The 26,129-nt window shown below is 38.8% G+C and overlaps 1 protein-coding gene across 1 annotated transcript; it reads left to right on the top strand.

The window, feature by feature from the left end:
• The first annotated feature begins 1,113 nt into the window (after nt 1-1,113).
• Nucleotides 1,114-23,736, top strand: LOC5568910 (nuclear hormone receptor HR96). Its single transcript, XM_001658185.3, has 4 exons — nt 1,114-3,476; nt 22,568-22,777; nt 22,842-23,054; nt 23,115-23,736. Exons 1-4 carry the CDS (start codon nt 1,683-1,685, stop codon nt 23,313-23,315), a joined length of 2,418 nt encoding a protein of 805 aa, XP_001658235.3. The 5' UTR covers nt 1,114-1,682; the 3' UTR covers nt 23,316-23,736.
• The last annotated feature ends 2,393 nt before the right edge of the window (nt 23,737-26,129 follow it).

A 26,129-nucleotide genomic window follows, 5' to 3' on the forward strand; every position in this document is an offset into this window, starting at 1 on the left:
CGAAATCTGTCACAGCCCTTCGGTGGCTGCAATGTGAGACAGCCCGTTCATACGACCACGGCCTTGCTGTAGAACGAAATCCACCAATTCATCATTCAAATATATACTAGTTTGCGATTTAATTCAATAAATGTTCAATGCAATATGTACGCTTGTTTTTTTTTTTAATTATTTGCTAGATTGGAGATCAGAAATCGCATTTATTTACTGCAGATCATCACTTTTAAAATACATAAGCGCGATTTATCGAAATCAATTGCACCTACATTTATTTTATGAGGATGCTGCATTTAAAAAATAAGAGTCACAGAACTGTTCTTTTTATGTGCAAGATAGATGAATTGTAAATGCGAAGCTTGATTGCAAAAATATATGTGCCTTGCACATATATTCAATAGGCCAATTCGGCTCAGTGTAGACTATGCGCCTACAAGACGAACATAGTTTTGAACATAATCATATTGTCAATGATTTTCAAATCATATTACTCAAATTACGTTCATATTCTCCTTTTTGTACAACATTGTATTCTTATGTGTAAAATGTTTAGCGTGAATCTCAAGTTTCATGACAGCCCTCGATAGCATTCTCGCGACAGTTGGCTTGAGTAGCCGAAATCTGTCACAGCCCTTCGGTGGCTGCAATGTGAGACAGCCCGTTCGGCTCGCTACGACATGATCACGAATGCTGTCAGCTGAGTTCGTTTGGTAGCGACTGTTCCAATATTCATGCGTGTGTGTCTGGTTGCCATTACGTTCAATGTTTGTTGCGAAACTTACAGCAGCAAGAGGCAGTGAAAACACACAGCGAATGTCGGCAGGGTGTTTTCGGCTGCTGTCGTGTCGAGGCTGTACATTTTGAAAGCCTGACTAGAAGTGGTACCCAATCTGAGCCCGAGTGGGACGGACCTGGTAATATTCTCAGGACACCCACCTATCCTCGTCAGCGTTATGAAATTTGTGAATGGGCCTGCTTTGCTTTAACAAATTGTGTATTAAATCTTCCCTCCCGACCATAAGCTATTCTAAAATCCTTGATGTTTCAAACCCACCCCTGAACACAAGGAAAACATTGAGAACTGTCAAAATCCGTCCGTCCGCAGTCCTGTTTTGATTCGCGTTTGCGTGTGTTGCGTACGACAGTCAGATTTTTCTCGCTTCGTGATTGACTCATTCATAATACAGAGTATACAGAGATTCATTCGATTTTTGTTGCTTTTAAATTCATATTTACGACGGTCGTCCGTGTGTACAACAATATTCAACAGTATACATATAGTGCAACCATTCCGCTGAGTTCTATTCGTGTTCAATTTATTATAATTAAATTTGATTATTTGATTTGCTCGCTCGCGAATATGTGGTTAAAGGAGGGCCGCGGAAGGGATCAGTGAAAATCGTGTAGTGTTTGAGATGGGTTCCGAAAAATGGAAGGATATTGATTGCGTTACAATCAGCTGGTGATTGAGATTAGTCGAGTGAAGTGTTCGAACCGTAAGCGTAATCGTCATGATGAATATTATATTGATTGCAGCGAAGAGGAAGATCGTTCGATAAGGCCATCACAACAACAGTCGGGCGAAAAAACGAAGCAGCAGTAATAAAAGTCCGCGAAATTGATAAGCCTTTGGCGACCGAGATAAGAGGAGGGAAGGTGTCCCGAGTCGCGATTAGAGCACCACCATGAGCACCGAAAGTTCGGATAAATCAAATTCAGTCGGCGGCGCGATGATTCCCGGAGGTGGACCAGGAGCTGGAACTGCTGCTGGATCAGCAGCTGTTAAAATATGCAGCGTATGCGGGGACAAAGCGCTGGGGTACAACTTCAACGCGATGACCTGCGAGAGCTGCAAGGCGTTTTTCCGGAGGAATGCCCTTTCGACCAAGGGGTTCACGTGTCCGTTTAGTGAAAGTTGCGAAATTACGGTTGTAACGCGTCGATTTTGCCAAAAGTGTCGGCTGGACAAGTGCTTTCAGATAGGCATGAAGAAGGAATACATCATGTCGGAAGAGGACAAGGCTTTGAAGCGCAAGAAGATTGAACAGAACAGGGCTAAGAAGCAAAAGTTTAATGGGAATGTTTCCGGTGATGGAGTGAACTTTGCTGGTAATGAAATGGCAGGTGGCATGATGGACAATGATTTGTCCATGAAGATCAAACGGGAAGGAACAGAATCGGACTGTTGGAGTAATTCCTCGGACTATATTATGTCACCGGAGATGATGCATCAGCAGAACGGTTCCAGCATGCAAAGTTTACCGATGTCTATTTCGAACGCGTTCAACAGAGGAGTGCCTTCGCCGAATGAAGTCAGCAATTCTTCTTGTTCATCACACAACAACTTGACTCATCCAAATTCGATGGCAGGGGAAGGGGGAGACCTCTTATCAGCAGCGATGTCTGTGTTGCCACCCCAGTCGCAGCTGGACTCGTCTGTCCATTCGGCTCGTAGCAGTGAACCTTTGCTACCGGCTCTGACTCTCGATTCCAATGCCGAGGACATCGTCAATCGCATCGTTCAGTATCCAACGCAGGCCAGCCAAACGATTGCCTCTCTAATGAAAACCCCGAAAGACGCGGTTTTTATCATGTCGAAAATTATCAACTCCCAGTGCGATGCATTGAAGCTGATATCACATTTTATAACGGCACCTGGCGATGCACTGCAAATTATAAGCAAGATAATGAACTCCCCGTTGGACGCTCTGACGGTTTTTGCACAGTTTATGAGCTCCCCAACAGATGCATTGCAAATCATTGGGAAAATCATGAGTTCTCCGGCGGACGTTCTTCAGTTTATGCAGCAATTGATGAACCAACCAGAAGATGCCGTCCAAATCATGAACAAATTTATGAACGCCCCTGCGGAAGCTCTTCAGATGATTAACAAAATGATGAACCACTCGGATGTGATCGAAACCATCAAGGAAGCGGCTGACACGTCTCAGCAAGACGACGAAGATCCCCAACCAGAGCCAATTCTACCCCATACCATTCAACCAAGCATTCCTCAAGCCTCGAACAGTGCTGCGGCCTCCCCATCATCGACATCCCACTGTGAAATCACATCCCCCCCGTTTGACACATTCCTGTTCAACTCGTTGTCGGATCCCCCGTCTGACCCTCCCCCAACTCAATCCGCCCCACCCGACACGGAATACAACATGTTTCCAGACCCCGCCACTAAATCCACATTTTTCTCGAGCACTTTGGAAGCGGTCCTCGAGCAGGCAATCCGCCTAGAGTACGAGGGCTACAACGGGTCCTCTCTGGGAGCGAGCAGCAGTAGCAGCAGTGGATCCGGTGGGAGCAGTTCTACGTCCTCTGGGCAACAGCCGCAACTGGGTGGAAACAGTATTGAGCTGAACGATGCCGAGCGCGCCAAGTTGAACGAGTTGATCGTGGCGAACAAGGCGCTCTACGCACCGGTCGATGACGATCTGGCGTCGCTGATCTCCGAGGACTGCCGGATTAAGGTGAGTGCGATGATTTAGGCCAGGCCGTGCCCAATTTTTAAAATGCGCGGGTCGAATCTCAGATACAATATTGTGTGGTGGGCCACATTTTTGCCACAATCAAATGAAATCGATATAAATTTCTGAGCGATAGGTAAAAGATATTTGCTGCTGGTGGGGATTGCTTATCAAACCTTCCGGTCCGCCTCATAGTTACGTACTATTTGGTGCTGGGTGTAGTTCTTGTTTTTCCAGCTGTATTGAAAAGCATGAGCCATAGTCTTTGGCATACAATCGGGTCTTTCTTTAGCAGAAAAGAACCGAAATGTCTATCGACGACCGGTGATTGCTAGCAGATATAGTGGAGAGCTTGTCTTGATACGTTCATCGCTTCAAGCTAGTTGAAAAACTGAATACACTGATTGCCTGTCGATCAGAGCCGAACTAGGCATAGATCGTCTACATACATCTGAATCTACATGTCTCCGATGTATTACATCGTTCCAGGTGGGAGTTATCTGATATGTGAATATGGTACCATAACAGAATTTTCCATCTGAACGAAGTGATAAATCATAATATTCCGCAAACTGTATCACACATCTACAGAATGTATTGCGTGAAGTTAAGACACAGCAGAGTATTGGGTACATAGGACCAAGTCCCTGCCGGGTGGCGCGAAACTGATGAGCGATAGACAATAGAATCAACAACACTGCCATAAGGGATAGTAAGCATGTGACTATTGTCGAAACTATGATTAGGAGGCAAATCAACATCCCAAGATCAAATTTTTGTTACAACCCAATGTAGGTATTATTAAATTAGGCTGTAGGAAATGATAAATATCTGATCACTTAGGAACCTTGCAACCGGTAATAAATGCCCGTAGTCTGTTTTATTCGAATACACATGTATAAATTGTTAAAATTGCCGAATCATACGCGGAATTTATTAAACGGATCATGAAATTAGGACTGAAATCATAATGATGATAGATTATCAACTTTCCTTTCGTCTTGCTATTTGTTACCGTTAGAATCACCAAACTGATTGGTTTCCCACTACTTACACCAATACAACAGCACGAAAACTGAAGTATTATAATCGCGCGTTGGAACTTTCAATATCCATATATTACATCAATAGTGAATTCTTGTATGTAGCCAGTATAAATAACAGAATCATCAACTTCTTGAACATTCTTCAACTGAAAACAGGATGCTTGTTTTATCAAACATGCTCAATCTGCACCTAAAATCTCGGATCCAAATAGTTTTCTAAATAAAAATTGTATCTAAATAAAACGTGTAGGCCAACAAAACATAATTGAGTAGGAGTTTACAAGTTACTTAGCACATGAAAAGCAGTTTAAATTAATCTATTACTAGATCAACACTAATGCTCACATTTTTATATTCTCATTTCATCATGGTCCTCATTGCTCGAGCGGAGACGAACACCCTGGAGATGGAAAAAATCGACAGCGCTACGATAAGGAAACGTAACAGATGAGAAACTATCGATACATTTATCAATTATAAAACCCCGTTTTAATGTTAACACTTTGTTTCTGTTTTTTCTGTTTTTTTCGTTTCAGCAATCAAATAACCGAACCAACTCTACTATCTTTTCGTTTCTTCTTCGTTATACTTATAGTCCTTCTGGCACTGAACCGAGTGGTGCGCCTTCTGCTTTCTTACTGGTGCTGTTTTTCCTGTACATTTGGCATAGTGTCGGAGGTGGTGTACTGTATTTGCTATACAACGCACTACTTTCGATATTGTGCTTGGCGTGTGGGGAAGCAGTACTAGTGGTGAAGCGGAGGGCGCCATTCGGTTTAGTGCCAGAGGGACTATATCTATTTAATGTATCTGAAGCTTGTGGGACCGCTTTAATTCCGGCGCCTGCTTGTGGAAGATCCCGGTGTGCTAAACGGTATAGGACATGTTAACGGGGGAGGCTTGGTAGGTCCTCACCCAGCCCGTGTCTAGATGGGCGGATAATTGTCTGCCAGGGTGTGGATTGAGCAATTACAATTACAATTACGATAGGTAAAAGATATTTGCTTCTCTGATATTTTTTTTGTGAGAAGTTTGCTCAGGGTTTCGTCAGAATTTGGTCGGATTCTTTCAAAAGTTATGCCCTGAAAATACATGGACTTTAAAATTAATTCTCAGAGTTCTGTGAGCCATTTTCATAGGACTTTGTCAGAATCTCATGTAGTATCATTCGGAAATGGACATGATTTTCTTAGAAAGGATTCCCGGGTTTTGCCAGAATACGGTAAATAACCTGAGGATTCAGTCAGTACTCCACTAATCCTTTTACTAGAATCCGAAGAAGGTTGTCCTGCTAAGAGTTCTGTAATAAATTCCTTAAATATTGTGTGAGAATCATTTCTATGAAATTTGTGAGATCTGTGAGCATGTGATTCTGTAAAATCTTACTACGGATTCTGCAGTGGTATAGCTATGGTTTTAGGGACCCGGTGCGGAGTCAGATTCTGGGCCCTTCAAATTGGAGTGTGTGCCACTAAGCCAACATACAATCGGCATGTGACTTATCTATTAATCTTAATAATAATATCTATACTTTCAACAAATATTAGCATTTGTGAATGAAACTAATAAACTTTGTTCAACTATTATTAAAGTCGTTTTTAGCTTTCCATTTCAAGAAGTCAAATGATAAAAAGTAATATGCGACCCAAGTAATCAAATAGCACTTGCTGGCGTAACTTTGAGTGGTGAAGACAGTCTTGCAGTTGTCGAACTGGACAGCTTCTAAGCTGCAAATTTATTTAATGTTATTTTATAAATGTATTACAAAAGTACATGTTCCTTACATTTCTGTATTCTTCCAACTCAATCAACTTTCACAATAAAGAATATTTCCTACTAAATGTACTGTAATTAACTGGCTATCATATAGCTGACATGCCCTATAGTTGCCATATAATAGCCCTATAAGACCGAAAAGGCGAATTAGTGGGCTAATGATTACTTGGGGACAGTGCTGTAAAACGGTGAACAGAGTCTGTTCATGCACACCAGAAAAATGCCACCGCATCGGTGGTTCATTTTGTGCGATTGCGTTCTTGCTTTCTTTGCTCACGATCGCCCGAACACATATACTGTAAAGGGCATCGCATCATTTTATTTTGACATGCAATCACGCTTCCGATTCCGTGTGATATTTCTACAATAACACCACATATCGGTCAATTTTCTCAATACTGTCGTACATTAGTTTGTAATCTATCTATTATAATCATAATCCATCCAATTATTCACAAAAATAGCTATGAACGGAAAAAAGAACGGCTGTGAGCAGACTCTGCTCATCCAGCAATCACGCTCTTTTTACATTTGTTTTGTTCTGGTTCTCCGATGCAAGAATCTGTGACCAAATCGGTCGCTGTTGGTTCGTGAGCGTGTGAGCGTGGATCCTGCGCAAGAGAAAATGGCACAAAAGTCAGAACTGAAAAAGCAGTTTTCTACTTTATAAATAACAAATTGATGAAAATAAAAACACACAGCTCTTTTATTTGGCAAATAAAAAAGCTGTGTGTTTGTATTTTCTTCGATTTGTCTATTTAAAAAGAGAAAACTGCTTTTTCAGTTTTGACTTTTGCACCATTTTTACTTGGGCCTTATATTGGTTCATTTTGCGTAAACGGCACACTCAAAAAAATCCAAACGTCATTGCTACGTGAAAAATCACGTAGATCATTCCAAATTCATTTTGCCTCCACTTTACCTGACTAAGATAAAGATCACTAAGCCATTCATAACCATCAAATAGTGAATCGGTAATTGTTACTGAGGTTACCTATCGCACTTACGTGAAATTCACGTAGGTGCCTAAGTTCATTTTGACATCTGCATGTTGTACGTACATTCGGTGTTGAGCGCAAATCCTAAGATGGCGCCCGCTTGATTTTTGAGGAACTTCAGAAGCTGCTGAACTTTAAACCCTGTGTTAGATTGATTTTAAGGTAAATATGCTTTGAATACCGAAGAATCCCTGCATTACTTCATAGGCGAAGGCTACAACAAGACAGAACCAACTCACAACATTTGGAAAACAGGATTTACAATGCTCAGATTGAATATAAAAATATCACAATCTTTTATGGCTGTTTACATTTTCCAATTGGAAATTAGTTTTCTTCCAAAGCCTATTAGAGATAAGGTTGGTCTTTATTCCAGTTAAATTTAATGCAAAACCATCTAGGTCCTTTTTTTTTTTTTTTTTTTTTTTTTTTTTTTTTTTTTTTTTTTTTTTTTTTTTTTTCTTTATTAGTATCATTCCAAACATTACATTCATTATTTCTAGGTGTTCTGTGTTATTAGACAACACTATCATCCTAATTTGGTAAAACAAATCTAAGATTTTATTAACATTTTGTTAACAACATATTACATTTCATTTGCCGTAGCAGTTCAGATTTTTTACAGGTGAGTTGATTTCACCTGCTTATAAGAGAAAAAAAAAATTTTTAATATAATACTTAACCTAACTTAACCTAATCATATAACGCATTAATCGTGGGAATAGAAGATTGTAACGATTTTTGCCTGAAATTATTGATTATTTTATTTGACATTTGTTCCAATGTTTCAACATTGGATATCCTATGTAACTCATTGGTACTATACCAGGGAGGAAGCCTCAGAATCATTTTCAAAATTTTATTTTGAATTCTCTGCAGAGCTTTCTTCCTGGTATTACAACAGCTAGTCCATATTGGTACATCATACAACATGGCTGGCCTGAAAATTTGTTTGAATATCAAAAGCTTGTTCTTAAGACAAAGTTTTGATTTTCTATTAATAAGGGGATAGAGACATTTTACATATTTGTTACATTTGGCTTGAATGCCCTCAATGTGATTTTTGAAAGTTAAATTCTTATCTAGCATGAGTCCTAGATACTTAACTTCATCTGACCAATTTATTGGAACCCCTCTCATCGTGACAACATGTCTACTTGAAGGTTTCAAATAAAGAGCTTTTGGTTTATGTGGGAATATTATTAGTTGAGTTTTGGAAGCATTAGGAGAAATCTTCCATTTTTGCAAGTATGAAGAAAAAATATCCAAACTTTTTTGCAATCGACTACAGATGACACGCAGGCTTCGTCCTTTGGCGGAGAGGCCTGTGTCATCCGCAAACAAAGATTTTTGACATCCCTGAGGTAACTCAGGTAAGTCAGATGTGAAAATATTGTATAATATTGGTCCCAAGATGCTGCCTTGGGGAACACCAGCTCTTACAGGAAGTCTTTCAGATCTGGAGTTCTGATAATTAACCTGAAGTGTACGATTTGACAGATAACTTTGAATTATTCTAACAATGTATGTTGGAAAATTAAAATTTTTCAATTTTACAATCAAACCTTCATGCCAAACACTGTCGAATGCTTTTTCTATGTCTAGAAGAGCAAGACCAGTAGAGTAGCCTTCAGATTTGTTGGAACGGATCAAATTTGTTACACGTAAAAGTTGATGAGTGGTCGAATGTCCATGGCGGAATCCGAACTGTTCATTGGCAAAAATTGAATTTTCGTTGATGTGGGCCATCATTCTGTTCAAAATAACCTTTTCAAAAAGTTTACTGATGTAGGAAAGCAAACTGATTGGACGATAGCTAGAAGCTTCTGCAGGATTTTTGTCTGGTTTTAAAATTGGAACAACCTTAGCATTTTTCCATTTGTCAGGATAATATGCTAATTGAAAACATTTGTTAAATATATCAACTAAAAATGATAAGCTACTTTCTGGAAGTTTCTTGATGAGGATGTAGAAAATTCCATCATCGCCAGGAGCTTTCATATTTTTGATTTTTTTAATAGTAGTTCTCACTTCTTCCAAATCAGTCTCCCAGGCATTTTCGAAAACGTTCTCTTGTTTGAGAATATTTTCGAACTCCTGAGTAACTTCATTTTCAATTGGACTAGTAAGTCCTAAATTAAAATTGTGAGCACTCTCAAACTGCATAGCAAGTTTTTGAGCTTTTTCGCAATTAGTTAGTAATAATTTGTTTTCCTCTTTCAATGCCGGTATAGGCTTCTGAGGTTTTTTCAAGATTTTAGATAATTTCCAAAAGGGCTTAGAGCCGGGGTCCAATTGAGAAATTTTATTTTCAAAATTTTTGTTTCTTAAATCTGCAAAACGTTTCTTGATTTCTTTCTGCAAATCCTGCCATATAATTTTCATAGCAGGATCACGAGTGCGTTGAAATTGCCTTCTCCTCACGTTTTTAAGACGGATCAAGAGTTTAAGATCATCGTCTATAATCACGGATTCAAATTTTACTTCTCATTTTGGAATTGCAATGTTCCTGGCTTCAACAATGGAATTTGTTAAAGTTTCAAGAGCATTGTCAATATCAATTTTAGTTTCTAAAGAAATGTTAACATCAAGATTAGAGTCAACATACGTTTCATATATATTCCAGTCGGCTCGTAAATAATTGAAAGTGGAGCTGATAGGATTGAGAATCGCTTCATGCGATATTTGAAATGTAACAGGGACATGATCAGAATCAAAATCAGCATGAGTAACTAATTGGCTACAAAGATGACTAGAGTCGGTTAAGACCAAGTCAATCGTAGATGGATTTCTAGAAGAGGAAAAACATGTGGGGCTATCAGGGTATTGAATTGAGAAATATCCTGAAAAGCACTCATCAAATAAAATTCTGCCGTTGGAATTACTTTGAGAATTATTCCATGACCGATGTTTGGCATTAAAGTCACCAATGACAAAAAATTTTGACTTATTGCGAGTCAATTTTCGCAAGTCAGTTTGAAGCCAATTAACTTGCTGTCCAGAGCATTGAAAAGGCAAATAGGCAGCTATGAAAGTATATTTACCAAACTGTGTTTCAACAGAAACACCTAAAGTTTCAAAAACTTTAGTTTCAAATGACGAAAACAGTTGATGTTTTATACGCCTATGAATGATGATTGCAACTCCCCCACATGCCCCATCAAGTCGATCATTACGATAAACAAAAAAGTTAGGATGTTTTTTAAATTTGGATCCAGGTTTTAAATGAGTTTCGGTAATAACTGCTATATGCACTTTATTAGCTGTAAGAAAATTAAACAGCTCGTCCTCTTTACCATTCAGAGAACGAGCATTCCAATTTAAAATATTTAAATTATTATTTGGATCCATTAGAAAAACGTAATCCAATAACAATTTTATTTGTAAATTTTACACCTACTTGGACTGCTTCAGTCATAGTGGTGGCTTTGAACATTGCATCAATCATTAGATTCAATTGTTCAGTTAGAAAATTAAAATCAGAGGCAGACATATCATCTGATGATTTCCCATTGGAATTTTCGGTAGACGAAGAAGCGGGGTAGGAGTTACCTGTGGCGGTAGGGTTTTTTCCATTTGATTTGAAACAAGTAGAATGGGTACTCATGGAACGAACAGGGGAAGAGTTCAAATTACCTGCTACGATATCGGCAAAGGATTTACCATGGGTAGATACATTCGAAATTGAAAGATTCGAACGGCTACCCGACGGATTAAAATTTGTTTGTGAATGAGCATGATTATGATCTTCCTGGTGGGTATGATTCCTAATCAAGCGATCGTTAACTGAAAAATGAGCATTGTTCGATACTCTACCAGGCAAATTCCGGAAACGACCGTTATCGTAACGGATATTATCCTTCATCTGCTTGGCACGAGCCTCAACGACTCTTTTGCGTGAAATGCATTCCCAAAAGTTAGCTTTGTGAGGGCCCTTGCAATTGGCGCATTGAAATTTTCTGGTATCTTCTTTCACAGGACAGTCGTCCTTAGCGTGAGAAGAACCTCCGCAAATCATGCATTTAGCATCCATGCGACAATTTTTTGTACCATGACCCCACTTTTGGCACCGACGGCACTGAGTGGGGTTCTGGTAATTTCCTCCAGGTTTCTGGAAATGTTCCCACGTCACACGGACATCGAACATAAGTTTAGCTTTTTCTAAAGCTTTAATATTATTTAGTTCTTTTTTGTTAAAGTGAACTAAATAATATTCTTGAGAAAGCCCTTTCCGAACAATGCCAGATTGGGTTCTCTTTTTCATAATGATTACTTGGACTGGTGAAAATCCAAGTAAATCATTTATTCCATTTTTGATCTCTTCAGGTGACTTATAGTCTATTGAGAGACCTTTCAAGACGACTTTGAACAAACGTTCAGTTTTGTCGTCATAAGTAAAAAATTTGTGCTTCTTCTCTTCAAGATATCTGAGAAGAAGTTCGCGATCTTTAAGAGTTTCCGGCAAAACGCGACAGTCTCCTTTCTTTGCGATTTGGAAGGAAACCTTGATTCCCCTAATGGAGTTCAAGATCTCCTGCCTAAATCCCCCAAATTCGGAACAACTGACCACGATAGGCGGCACTCTTTGCTTCCTCACTTGAATCAAAGAGCCTGGGCTAGAGGCTGCTTCGATTTGGTGTTCGGAAAATTTGTCTAGAGCATCGAACTGATTGCTCATTTCAATACAATTATTCATTTCACCCTTGGAAGAAACTTCGCATTCCGGGGAAGCGTCCTTTCTTCCATTCTTGCCACGTGTAGTGACAGTTTTAAAACCCACTTTTTTGGAAGGAAGTAGTGAATTCAGAGATTCACCCTTTCTTTTGTTAGTTGTTGATACCATGTTTAGTTAATAAACGAGAAAGACGTGACCTTCGAGAGGTTTTTTCCCTAGACGGTGTCCAAGAAGGATTACCACCGCTAGCTTTCGCCAACGGGTCCAACGAAAAATCGAAGGCACGGGTCCAAACAAGGATCGTAAAGGGATCAATAGTAGAAAAAATAGTACTGAAAAGTACTGTTTAAGTAGCACTGAAAAGTACCGTTTTTAATTTTAGCACTGAAAAGTACTGTTTGTGTAGCAGGGCTGATAGCGGCTAAAGTATCTAAACACAGGAAATTCTGAAACCTCATGTCTGAAAAGCGACACCGAGAAGGAACTGAAACGTGAGATAAGACAGCCTAGGGCTAAAAATTTCAATAATAAAGAACGAAAAAAAAGAAGAATTCAATCTGACTCCTCGTTTTAATGAGTTTTTTTCAGAGAATCTGACAAGACATCTTTATAGGCGTTTTTCTAAAAGTTCTTGTGGGAATTCCTCGTGAATTCACTTCAAAAATTGTTACATGTGTTTAGTGGTTTCTGAAGAAAATTTAATCAGAGTGTTATTCAGGTATTTGCTTAAAGTTCTCTTCAGCTATTAGTTCGAAGATTTCTTTGAGCAGGGTTCTTTGAGCGATTTGATGATTTGATGATGATTTGGTTCAATCATCTATTGTAGCAAGGTATCTATCTTCTTCTTCTTCTTTCTGGCATTACGTCCCCACTAGGACAGAGCCTGCTTCTCAGCTTAGTGTTCTTATGAGCACTTCCACAGTTATAAACTAAGAGCTTACTGTGCCAATGACCATTTTTGCATGCGTATATCGTGTGGCAGGTACGAAGATACTCTATCAGGGTGTCTACTACCTGGAAAAAAACCTGGAAAACCTGGAATTCTCAGGGAATTTTGTTCAACCTAGAAAAAACCTGGAATTCTCAGGGAATTTTGGCCACACTAAGGGAAATAATTTAGAAACAGTAATTCATGGCTGAATATGTTCACGATTAACTATTTCGAAACTATTTTTGCACACTTTATTTAATATAAAAAATCTCGGCTGCGCCGCTTCAAAATGCTACTTGAACGATTCAGTTCATTAATAAACTTGGAGGTTTCCCGTGAAATGCTTTCAAATAATTCACCATATATTTATCATAAAGTACTAAAACATCGATTATTCGTAGTTCCGGAAAAAATATGTTTGTTGCAGGTTATGAATCTGCATGATTAAAGATTTCAAAGGTAGCAGTAATATTATACAGCTTAACAAATGTTATCTTTGTTGCGTGTCTCAAAGATCAAATCATGTGACTAGTAAATTAGGGGTTGGTGAATTTGAAGCTGATTTCGAAAATGTTTCAGCACATTACAATGTTGAGCTACGGATTCTCAAAGTAGTATGAAACGCTGTTTTTCAATGTTGAAAGTTTAACTATGATTGGTAAATAGTGATCTAACCCATCAATAACCATCAGAATAGGATTATGTACATATGATTCAATTTTGAATGCATGAATAAATGTTGAATAAATCGATTTTTTATTAACATGCCGCCATCGTCACACAAAATTATTCGTTCCTTTTTTATATGGCAAGACACCATGCTTTTCTAATATATCAACAAATAACTTTTGAGCTTTGAACGTATTATGAAATTCGTAGAAAAGTATTCTCTTACACATTAATTTGAATTCTGTGGTAAACTAAGCAAATAAATCTTCATATAAGCCGGTTCTTGCATGTAAGTTGACTGTAGTCGTTAAACAATGCATTTTAACACTTAATATCTCAAAAACTAGAAAATATTTTTGAAAACGGCCATGGTTTCAGTAACTCTAATTTAAGTAAATAGCAGTATTTTGATGCTTGAAACAAATAAAATGCTCCGCAGTTTAATTGTAATGATTAATTCACGTACACACTAGTAAAATTAATACTTTTTAATGAATCTTCTGAATAGACCTTTTTCGTCAGATCTCAGCCCGATATCAGAATATATTTAAAGCATTTCCTGTTGTTGTTGTTTAATGCCCTTTGCAGAGTTGGTAGACCTCTCTTTTAAGATATTTGGTGTCTATTTCAATGCAAGTCTTGAAACAGTTGAAAAAAGGAGATCTCTAAAGTCTCTGTTTTGAACAAAATGGTCTCTAAAGTCACTATATTCATTACATTGCTTGCAGTTAATCCTGATGCAAAATTATACACAGTAACATTCAGAGACTATAATGCGACTATTCAACAGGCTCAACTAGATTTTGTTCTCAGATCCCTCGAGGAAAAGCTTCAAGAAATATCCCAGTCTTGGAATTTTGATCTGGAATACTTTATACATCTTTGATGTTCTCTAGATTTTTTTTGTAGAGTTCTCTCTACCAATTATCCCAAAAATTCATCCAGCGAATTTTCAAAGGATGCTTAAAGAAATTTCTCCAGATTGTGCTCCCGTAATTTCTTAATTTATTTCCTTGATTTATTTTTTCGAAAACTATCCCAAACTATACACTAATTCTTCAATCGATTCCTCTAGTTATTGCTCTAAAGAATTTTCCAAAGATTCATATACAGAAATTTCTTCAAGGAAGAAATTGTTTTGAAGAAATTCGCTTAGATATTTTCCCAAGGAACCCCACAAGAAATTCTACGCTTTTTCATGTAAATTCCTTTAGAGTTCATCCATGGTTACTTCCTGGAATCGTTCCAACAGTTTCTCGAGGTCAACCGAGGAAAACTATTGGGAAAGAAGGATTTCTCAATAAACTCGATCGTCGATTCATTATAATGCTTCTAGGAGTTTCTTCAGTATTTCATCCAAACGTTTTCCAATGAATAAAATATCCTTGGAATCTTCTAAAGTTTATTCAAGGTTCCACACCAGCTAACACCACTGCAAATTTTCCAGTAATTACTCCGATCATTCTCATACAAACTTCTTTGAGAATTCCTTCCGATGTTATTCAAGGAATTAGAATTCTGGAAATTCTACGGGTAAGCTACTCGATTGATTATAATATCTTAACAATTGATCTAGGAAATCTTCTAAAGTGTCCAGGAGTTCTTTCAGGGATCCTTGTTCATCAAGAGTTATGTACTTTAAACCTAACACAAACTTCATCGGAGTTTACTTTAGGTTTTCTTCTAAAATATTACTCGTCCAGGTTTTTATCGAAGATTTATTTAATAATATGTGAAAAAAATTCATGAAATTTCTTTAGAGATATTCTTTTAAAAATGCCTGAAAAAAATATTCGAAGACTTACTGGAGTAATTTCTTAAGAAATCTTAGAGGGAATCTAGGGTACATTCAGAAAGTATCCACAGAGAAATTTCAACTTGAATATTCTGAAAAACAATGTTGTAGGAGATTCTAAGAAAGACCTTTCTGGAGAAGATACTGTTTTTTAGATGTTCCAAACGGGTATTTTTGAGAGTGCCCAAAAGGAAACGATGGATGAATCTTTGGAGGAATTCCTAATGAAATCTCTGAGGTGTTTTTTATGGTTCTCCTTCGAAAAATCCATATTGTATTCTTGAGTTTTCTAAAATGAAATTGTAGAGCGAATTCCTTGGAAAATAATGACTAAAGAACTAATGAAATCTTTGTTTTTTGTTAAAGTGTTTTGAAGCCTTTTAAGACCTACTGTTAGAAATAAGTTCAAATTCATTTAAAATTTATAATTCGATAATCATCAATATTTAAGAGTTTTTCTTGAGCCTGGAATTTTTTGCTAAGACCTTAAAAAAACCTGGAAATATCAGGGAATTTCATTTCAGTAAACGAGTAGACACTCTGTCTATGCCCTGGGAAGTCGAGAAAATTTCCAACCGAAAAGATCCTCGACCGGTGGGATTCGAACCCACGACCCTCAGCTTGGTCTTGCTGAATAGCTGCGCGTTTACCGCTTCGGCTATCTGGGCCCCTCGAAGGCATCTACCTATAGGACTGGATTAATCTGAAAAGCGATTTTATCAAGATCGTACTGTTGTTCGTGAACCCCTGTATGAAGGGCCAAAAATGGATGTGCAGAGCAGGTATTGAAAATGCTCAGCTCATGAGCAAAAATCAGTCTATTTTAGGCACACTTGATGATCAGCTAAAGGGTAGGCCGTGATTTGCCAAGCTCGTTGAGAATTAAGATTAAGAGTAAGATATTTTTGAGGGCTCAATCAATCAGATTATTGTCCTCAATGCGGCGGACAAATTTGCTTCGTTCGGTAAAAAGATTTTGTTGTGGCTAAACTCATTTAACTTGTTGTAATAGAGGACATGTGTTGAATTAGCGAATACTGGAGTCTATTTGGGCAAAGAAGTACTTTTGCACCTCCATGATTTAATTTGGTATGGGGGTGTTTCTCGGCCGTATTATTTGAAATTCTGCAATAGAAAGCACATCTATATGATGCATCGTGTGACCAAAAATGAGCCCAATAGCTTCCAAAAAACATCCCTGCCGAAGTAAATAAAAAGTGCCAAGAATATGATTCAGCTCCCTATATTGTGGGTGTATATTTGCGTCGCGCAGTAGGAGATAGGGTTCAATTGCATCGAAGGCACTGAGTAATATTGATTCATGTCCGCTGCTTATACTCCCAATCCAAAATATAGAAATATAATCAGATATGATATAATAAGTGATATAATTAAAATGAAATACTACAAAATGGAAATTATAATTATATATCTCTTATTAACTTATTCAAACAGTCTCAAGTCAGAAAAGTGAACAAACTTACTTTATCGATCCTACGTATTTCGCAGACGAAATTCTACGCGTTCCGCTCTAGACCAACTCGATTTTTCACTTTTAAAAAGTTTAACTACGGATTTACAAAACGGCGTAAGTAAGATTTTCAACTTTCGCAACCTAACCGCTACTTTCACCGCTCCGTTGTACCGAGAGACAAAGTGACTTCGAAAGTAACTGAATGAAACGGCTTATCATTTTGTTATTCTTTTTTGTGGAAAATAATAGAAACCACCTGGTTTTTGAACGCGAGCTGATTGTATGCAAAATTGAAGCGATGTACACGGCGAAAAAATGTTGAAAAGGTGATTCATTTTAAAACAATTTTAAAAGACAGGCTGTGATTCTTCTTAATTAATTTTCTCAAAACCGTTTGAAAGTTTCTTACGTCGATTTGAAAAAGCAATCGAGATATGACATAGATATAGATGTTCAAAGTAATTTAATTCTTTGGATGTGATGAATACAACATTATTAAGGTGTTTAAGTTAAATCAATGAATTAGGATGACCCATAACGCGGGTAGATCACCTTTTCGTGGTGCGTTATGGGGTAAAGATCTACCAGTGAACCCTAGTCCTGACTGCTTCAAACGAAGAGAACAGGATGTTATAGTAATCAAAGGAACACTTTTAGTCCTTGTTACATTTTAAACCTTGTTGAAAGTGACAAGTCTCGGTTTTCCCAGTTGCCGAGAATGATCTTGAGGCAAGGAAAAAAATTAGTCGAATTCAACAATTTGTTTTCTAATCTTTTATTTATTTCGTTCTATAGTTTGAAGAACTAAGGACTAGGATTCTGATGCATGGAAAATATCGGTGTAATTTCTTGGCTTTATCAAGGGATCCGATTTTGCCTGATAAAGGGGCGCGCCTGTGGAGAGTGCATGCACCACACTCTTCGAAGGGTAGGAACCTTTCAGTTAGAATCCTTTCCTGTGATCAAGTTAGGAATTACAACTGTAAGAAAACCGAATGCTTTATCACTTCTCGATAGTGACAAAGTAAAACGACATGCACTACACAAAGGACACGGGATGTACTACAATAGATCAAATATTGGTCGCAGTGGTTTATGTTCCGAACAGGAAAAAAAAATGAATTAGGATAGTAAACCAAATTTATATATGCGCGCCACGATTTTTTTAACTAGTTCATTTAGGTATTTGAGGCTCAATCGCGTTTAACGCTTTACGGCGCGCCACGATTTGTCTGGTAGCTATGAGGAATGAAAACTATAACTTATGAAAACATGTATCATGTATGTATCTAGTAGTTCATTTCGAGAAAGGAATTATCTGAATACAGTCGCCTCTCCACATCTCGATATCGAAGGGACCATCAATATAGGGAAAGATCGAGACAAAGAACAAATTTTCGATGAATACTAGAATGAAAAACACTCCGTAGCCAGGAAAATAAAAAAAAACAAACAGATGCCATTTTGCGCTCTTAATTTGTTTTGAATCCCAAAACATGGAGAGAAAATTGGGAACAAAAAATCAAAAGGAAGACATCGAGATATGGAGATATCGAGATAAGGAGGATATCGAGATATGGAGAGAGAAAATGTATGCAGACTGAAGGGACTTACGAAATCATCGACATAGGGAAAGATATCGAGATGCCTCCACTTTTGTACGTAAAAGGCCTTTTCGCCACATCTCATACGTGAAATTTTGCTCACGTAAACCTCGCATAACGTAAAAGGTGATTTTGTTAAACGTACATTTTGGTTGTCTCGGGGTTTTCATTTATTTATTTGATTCTACAATCTACATCAATTAGCTGGATAGAACCTCGCCAACAATATTTCGCCAATTCACTCGATTCCCGGCCGCTTCTCTCCATCCTCGACTGCGACCCACGCTCTCCAGATCCTGGTGCACCTGTTCAATCCACCTAACTCGCTGCGCTCCACGTCTTCTTTTTCCGACCGGATTCGTAGCGAACACCATCTTTACAGGGTTGTTGTCCGGCATTCTTGCAACATGCCCTGCCCAGCGTATCCTTCCAGCTTTAGCTACCTTCACGATACTAGGTTCGCCGTAGAGTAGGCCGAGCTCGTGGTTCATTCTTCGCCGCCACAAACCGTTCTCCTGCACGCCGCCGAAGATCGTCCTTAGCACTCAGCGTTCGAAAACCCCAAGAGCTTGCAAGTCCTCCTCGAGCATAGTCCACGCCTCATGCCCATAGAAGACTGCCGGTCTTATGAGCGTTTTGTACATCGTGCATTTGGTGCGGGGGTGAATCTTTCTTGACCGCAGTTTCTTCTGGAGCCCGTCAGCCGTCAACAAGGATCCCAGATAGACACTCGTCCTCCACCTCGAAGGTATCCCCTTCTATCGTACCACTGCTTCCTAGGCGGGCCCTGTCTCTTTCAGTTCCGCCAACCAGCATGTACTTTGTTTTCGACGCATTCACCATTAGCCCGACTCTTGTTGCTTCGCGTTTTAGGCGGGTGAACAAATTTGCCACCGTTTCAAATTTTCTCCCAATAATATTCATGTCGTCCGCGAAGCAAACAAATTGTCCGGATCTCGTGAAAATCGTGCCTCGACTGTTAAGTCCAGCTCTCCGCATGACACCTTCAAGCGCAATATTGAACAACAGGCACGAAAGTCCATCGCCCTGTCGTAGTCCCCGCCGAGACTCGAACGAACTGGAGTGTTCGCCCGAGATCTTCACGCAGTTTTGCACACCGTCCATCGTTTCTCTGATCAATCTTGTGAGCTTCCCGGGAAAGCTGTTCTCGTCCATGATTTTCCATAGCTCTACGCGGTCGATATTATCGTATGCCGCCTTGAAATCGATGAACAAATAGTGCGTAGGGACCTGGTACTCACGGCATTTCTGGTCCGTTGTCGAGCGGCCGTCGATAAAACCTGCTTGATAACTTCCCACGAACTCGTTTGCTATAGGTGATAGACGACGGAAGAGAATCTGAGATAGCACTTTGTAGGCGGCGTTTAGGATAGTGATTGCACGATCATTTTCACACTCCAGTTTGTCGCCCTTTTTGTAGATAGGGCATATAACGCCTTGCTTCCACTCCTCCGGTAGCTGTTCCGTTTCTCAGATTCTGGCTATCAGCCGATGCAGACAAGCGGCCAACCTGTCCGGGCCCATCTTGATGAGTTCGGCTCCGATACCATCCTTGCCAGCGGCCTTGTTATTCTTGAGCTGTTGAATGGCATCCTTAACTTCCCCCATCGTGGGAGCTGGTTGGTTTCCGCTGTCCGCTGTGCTGACGTAGCCATCGCCTTCGCTGTCCTGACCTTCTGTGCCTGTGTTCTCTGCGCCATTCAGGTGTTCATCGTAGGGCTGCTTCCACCTTTCGATCACCTCGCGTCCGTCCGTCAAGATGTTCCCATCCTTATCCCGGCACATCTCAGCTCGCGGCTCGAAGCCTTCGCGGGATGTGCTGAGCTTCTGATAGAACTTCCGCGTTTCTTGAGAACGGTACAGCAACTCCATCTCTTGGCATTTCACCTCTTCCAGGCGGCGCTTTTTGTCCCGGAATAGGCGGGTTTGCTGTTTCCGCTTCAGTCTATATCGTTCCACGTGTTGCCGCGTACCATGCTGCAGCATTGCAGCCCGCGCTGCATTCTTCTCCTCTAAAACCTCCTGGCACTCCTCGTCGAACCAATCGTTTCTTGAGCTCCGTTCCACATATCCGACAACGCTTTCGGCTGTCCTTCAGCAGTCCTCAAGAGGGGACCTATCGAGCTCGCCTTCACCCGGCAGCTTTATACCTAAAGCACGCGATTTTATTGAAGCACCAAGAATCCGTCTGAAACCAAACCCATCTGAGCTTAAACAAATTGTATTTAAACGAATAGTAAGTATAAAAGTTGTAACCATTGAATCTGTTTAACTAAGTAACTGCCTAAACCGTAGAGCTACAGTTATTGGAATAGTTTGGAAGCTTTACTAAAACGACACTGAAGTGATTGATAGTTGCCGTAAGTAATAATTATATCACTATAGAAACGAGGGACGAATGACCTTCGGGTTAAAGTCCCTCTCAAACAACAACAACAACAACAACAACAACAACAACAACAACAACAACAACAACAACAACAACAACAAAACTATAGAAACTGAAATGCTAATGGTACAATTTTGATTTATAGGGCGGAATTGTAGGGAGCTTGAATTGTTCGAAGGTTGGATTGACATTGCGAAGACTAAATTTGTAAGTTAGTGTATTACGTGTAATGTTGTGAATTTAAAGAACCAACGTATTTCTAGTTTTGAGGGTGTCGAACAACAGTACTCCAAAAACTAGGTTTTCGTTATGCTGCCTCTCAACAAAGTTGATTTGAAGTTTCCAGGATAGATTCGAAAGTGGTCAATGCGACTGAGCACTCTCAATTTGCAGAATTCCCTACGAAGATTTGCAGTCAGTTTTTATAGAAGTTTGTCGGTGCCCTCTAAAGCTAAGTATGCTGTCCCACTTGAGAAAAGTAAAAAATTCTGCGAAAGGAATGGTCAAGAAATTTTCAACTACGTACTGCTGAATTCTTTTCTTGACAATTTCTTGCAAGAAATTTCCCGCGCATCGAGATTGGCGATTACTTTTCTTTTCAGGTGCATAGTCCCCATAATAGGTATGTTTTCCTCAAAAGTAAACTTTCTCATAATAAATTCCATTAAAATTTGGAATGAATAGTAGTTTACCAAATGAAATGAAAGCTTTCACAGTTCTTATAGCGTTTTCTAATGGAACCTGGAATGTGGACTGGAGCGAGAATTTGAATTTTAGACCAAATTTATAAATGTGTTTGAGAAGATAATTATTTATTCATCCAAAAATTAGATTATTCGTATTTTCGATCGGAGTGAGCATGCCAAAATGTATATTCTCTCAAAGATCATTGATCCGAAAGCAGAAATCACTTCTTCTTCTTCTTGGCATTTACGTCCGCACTTCCACAGCCATTGAATGGAGAGCTTTCTTTGCCAAAGTTGCCATTTTCGCATGCGAGTACCGTGTGGCAACTACGATGATACTCTATGCCCATGGAAGTCAAGGAAATATCCATTACGAAAAGATTCTGGACCGACCGGGAATCGAACCCAGACACCTTCAGGCTTTGTTTTGTGACCGTGGACTCTTAACCACTCGGTTAAGGAAGACCCATCAAATCACCTATATCTTAGAGTGTATAAAATTAAGAATTACTCCAGTCATACGAAAACTTGTGGATTCTATGATGTTTGTGCAAACATCAATCAGTAAACAATTCATAAATGTTACCAAACTGCAGCCTTCAATAATTTATGTTTATACTTTGAAAAGGTATTCCCAGAGCTTGTCTTTGACGAAGCAAAACAAATCTGTCTACCGAGATATATGGGAACCTATTCAAAATGATAACGCTCAATCCGTAATCTTATCAACGAATGTACAATGAATGCTTGGAAAATACTAGCTATTGCAAAAAGTACCACCTGTTCCACGACCAGCTCGGTACTTGCTCAAAATCTGTTATTGACCCTTCTTTTTTATCATTATGTATGGCTAGGAATATAAGGTGCCAAATAATGTGACATATAAAGCATGTTATCTATCGATTTTTTGAAAGAGGTACTTAACGTGCTTCCTTTTGATTGCACTTTCGTATCTAGAAAACATGATTCACTATTGGATTCAATAGATTAGATAATTTTCTATTTTCTTCTGTCATGTTTTCGTTTGCAGTCCAACCAAAACCAGCAGGATCCGATGCTGCTGAAGGTGATTAATCTGACGGCCATCGCCATCCGTCGACTGATCAAGATGTCCAAGAAAATCAGCGCATTTAAAAACATGTGCCAAGAGGACCAGCTGGCGTTACTCAAGGCGGGCAGCACGGAAATGATGATCCTTCGCTCGGCCATGCAATACGACTGTGATAGGGCTAGTTGGAAGGTTTGTTAGTTGCCTTTTAGTTTTTCTTGATCTTTAACTCAACAGGTGTTCTATGCCATTGCAGATTCCCCACAGCCAAGAGGAAATGTCCAACATCCGGGCAGACGTGCTCAAGTTGGCCAAAGGAAACGTCTACCAGGAACATGAGCAGTTCATACGTACCTTCGACAAAAAGTGGCGCTCGGACGAGAACATCATCCTGATCATGTGTGCCATTACGCTATTCTCGCCCGATCGTCCAAAGACGGTGCACTCCGATGTGATAAAGCTGGAACAGGTAGATGTTTGAGACATTTTCGGATGATTGACCTTTCAGTACAATTCCCTCATTCTGCAGAATTCCTACTACTATCTGTTACGGCGGTACCTGGAAAGCATCTATCCGGGTTGCGAGGCCAGATCGATCTTTCTGAAGCTGATACAGAAGATCTCCGAGCTGCATCGGCTGAACGACGAAATCATCAGCGTGTACCTTGACGTGAACCCGGCCCAGGTTGAACCACTGTTGAGAGAGATATTCGACCTGAAGGTTCACTGAGCTACATAGAAAGAACAGCTCTGAGCAATTGCTACATCACATTTTCGGTGTCTACTACGTACCATTACCCTATTTGTAAGAAACTGTGTTATATACCTTGTAATGCTAGGAACGTCGAGTTCAGATTTCATAGCTGGTTCTAATGAAAGCAACAGGAGAAAAGCTTATATTTTAGTTTCGTACACTCTGACGTTGATGAGTGAGACAGCCTAGTGAATGTTCGTTTAAGAAGCTTTAATGGATTGATAGTGTTTATGTATTTATAGATGATATATATATTTTTACAGTCATTACGGTTGAAACCAGATTTCAGCAGAAGCAGTACTAATAGTAGCATAGACGCAAAGATTGTTATCGTTCATAAGCAATCAATGAACACGGAAAAGTTTACAAAATAAATCGTCACGTTATCAATACTTCAGTGGACTGTTTTTGTTTCTGTGATGTTTTCCAAAGTGTTCTTCTTTTACAGCTAAATGTGAGGAAGATCGCAGCGCTCCCTAAATTATCCATATATCTCGTCGGAGGGCGAAACACTAAAAAACGTCCAGCGATTATCAATGCTCATTGTTGATGGTGTTTTTAAATTAGTTAAATTAGCCTAGCGTTTAACTTGATCATCATTTATGTGCCATCCAACGTTGAGATTGATGACAAGAACGATGAGTTCTATGTTAGCCTAGATAAGACCTGCGGAGAGTGTCTAAATCCAAATGCCAAGATAATTTCAAATTGGGAAAGAAACCTGCTACTGACCCGTTATTGGAACGTAATGCTTTCATTTCATTCACTAATTTTTATTTTGTCGATTTCATGCGCTTTTTGAATAGCGCCCAAACCGTTGATTTTAGCGATATGTTTTGTTCGGAGAAGTTTCTTAGTATATTATGATGCAAAAAGTTATCAATCCAGCTAGTAAAACTATTTGATGGTAACATTTAGATAGACATATGGTGTCTTCAGATAAGTTATTTAATTGGCAATTTGAAACTACTTTGTCCAAGACACGAATTTCTATATCTTATACTTTTTGAGATATATACTGCCCATAAATGCATGTCAGTCCCATGTTTGCTGGATTTCCTATTCACATGGGACAATTATGCGTTTATGGACAGTATACCGTGGTATGTGAATGGCCGCTAAAAATCATGTTTTGTATCATATTTTATTTCCAAGATTTTTAACATTCTTCGTGTTTTCTACAAAGTTGTTCTCTTTATTTTGCTGAACATATTATCACGCTATCTTTTGAAGTAACAAAGTTATTTATGAATTACTCTTTTCTCAAGGAGTAGTTTAGGCCCCTATAACTGCCTTCAGCGCAAAATGGCGCAGACAACTACTGCCCATACCCGCATAACAGTCCCATTTGATTTTTCGCCACTTTTGAGTTAGCTTCATGAATAGTATTCATTTTTAGTGTACTTTCTAAAATAAAACTCCAAATTGTATCTTTGTATGGACAAAATGTGAAAAAAATACCAAATCATGTGCGTCCCATATTGAAAGTACCCGCAAAACAGTCCCATTTGATGATTATGAAGAAATTCAGCTAGGGGAAGGCGGGGCAGTATGGTCATACGGGGTAAAATGGGCCACCCTTTATTTGAGCTTAAAACACAGATTTTGATCTCAATAACCTTAGGACCTTATAAAGTATGCTTCAATTAGTCACCACCGTGAAAACTAGGCAAAAAACTGATTTGGAACTTCATATATCGATAAAAATCTGAAATGTTGATGCTACTACGAAAATCTTATAAGATTTTGGATGTGAAAATAAGCTTTGCATAAAGTTTTGTTTATTGACTTCAATTTTTTTCACAGCAGTTCGTTCTTCCATTATTCATAGGCATTATGTGCACAAAATTGTATAGATTCTAAAATAAATTTTCAATAAAATATAATTTATATGAAACATCTAGGAACGGGGCAATATGGTCATAGCCGGTCAAAGCTATCTTATCACAAAAAAAGATAACCAAAAATGGCATGTCATTTTAGCAGTTTAATTGCAATATTGTTATCGCACGTGATTTCAATTAAAACTAGAATTTTTAACTGGTTAAACTTATTTGAACGACTATGTTTGAAAACTGAAGCTCTTAGAACCATGATTTATTGAACTGTCAGCAAAACATACCATTTCATGATTCAAATCAGACTTCAACCCAGTTTTTGTACTAAACTCTATCATACATTATTGTCTTCTTCTAAATTAAGCCTTGCAAATGGTTTTCCAATTAAAATAATAAGATTTAGTATGGTGGCTCATATTGCCCCGTAGGGGGGACCATTTCGCCCCGTATAGTATAGAGTCACACACAAAATAGTGTTTTTCGAAAATGTTCCCAAAAAAAATTCTAAGTAATCTTTTTACCAAAATACAACTGTGGTATGAAAGGAGATGCTTCAAACTACAAATTAAGCTTATGTATCGATTAAATTGTATTGTTTTTCTATGCTTTTCAAGAACTTTTGCTTAGGTGGACCATACTGCCCCTATTGACCCTATACCTATTCCTGTGATGGTTTCTGAATAGAAACAATTAAACAAATCAGGAAAGTACAACTCAACTATAATTAAGAAAACCTCTTATTTTTGTTTAAAAAAGGTTTTACCATAACGACTTCTTCTGTTCTTCGATTAATACTAACACCACATCAGGCTAGCTGCCTGTAAACTAAAATAAAGCAAAATAGTTTTCCTTAGGCTATTCTACTGCTCCATTTACACTCTTCATACGTCCAATCATGATTAGAATCTCCGGCAGGCTAAAGTCCAATAGCGAGAAGTGAGAAGTTTTTTTG

This window comes from Aedes aegypti, chromosome 1 (genome assembly GCF_002204515.2).
Source record: "Aedes aegypti strain LVP_AGWG chromosome 1, AaegL5.0 Primary Assembly, whole genome shotgun sequence".
NCBI lineage: Eukaryota > Metazoa > Arthropoda > Insecta > Diptera > Culicidae > Aedes > Aedes aegypti.

What these genes read in the sequence shown, in the direction of transcription:
- LOC5568910 (XM_001658185.3), top strand. Translation starts at nt 1,683, where the DNA reads ATGAGCACCGAAAGTTCGGATAAATCAAATTCAGTCGGCGGCGCGATG. An exon ending in GTGATAGGGCTAGTTGGAAG is followed by an intron (nt 22,778 to 22,841) that starts GTTTGTTAGTTG and finishes ATGCCATTGCAG; the next exon opens with ATTCCCCACAGCCAAGAGGA. An exon ending in ATGTGATAAAGCTGGAACAG is followed by an intron (nt 23,055 to 23,114) that starts GTAGATGTTTGA and finishes CTCATTCTGCAG; the next exon opens with AATTCCTACTACTATCTGTT.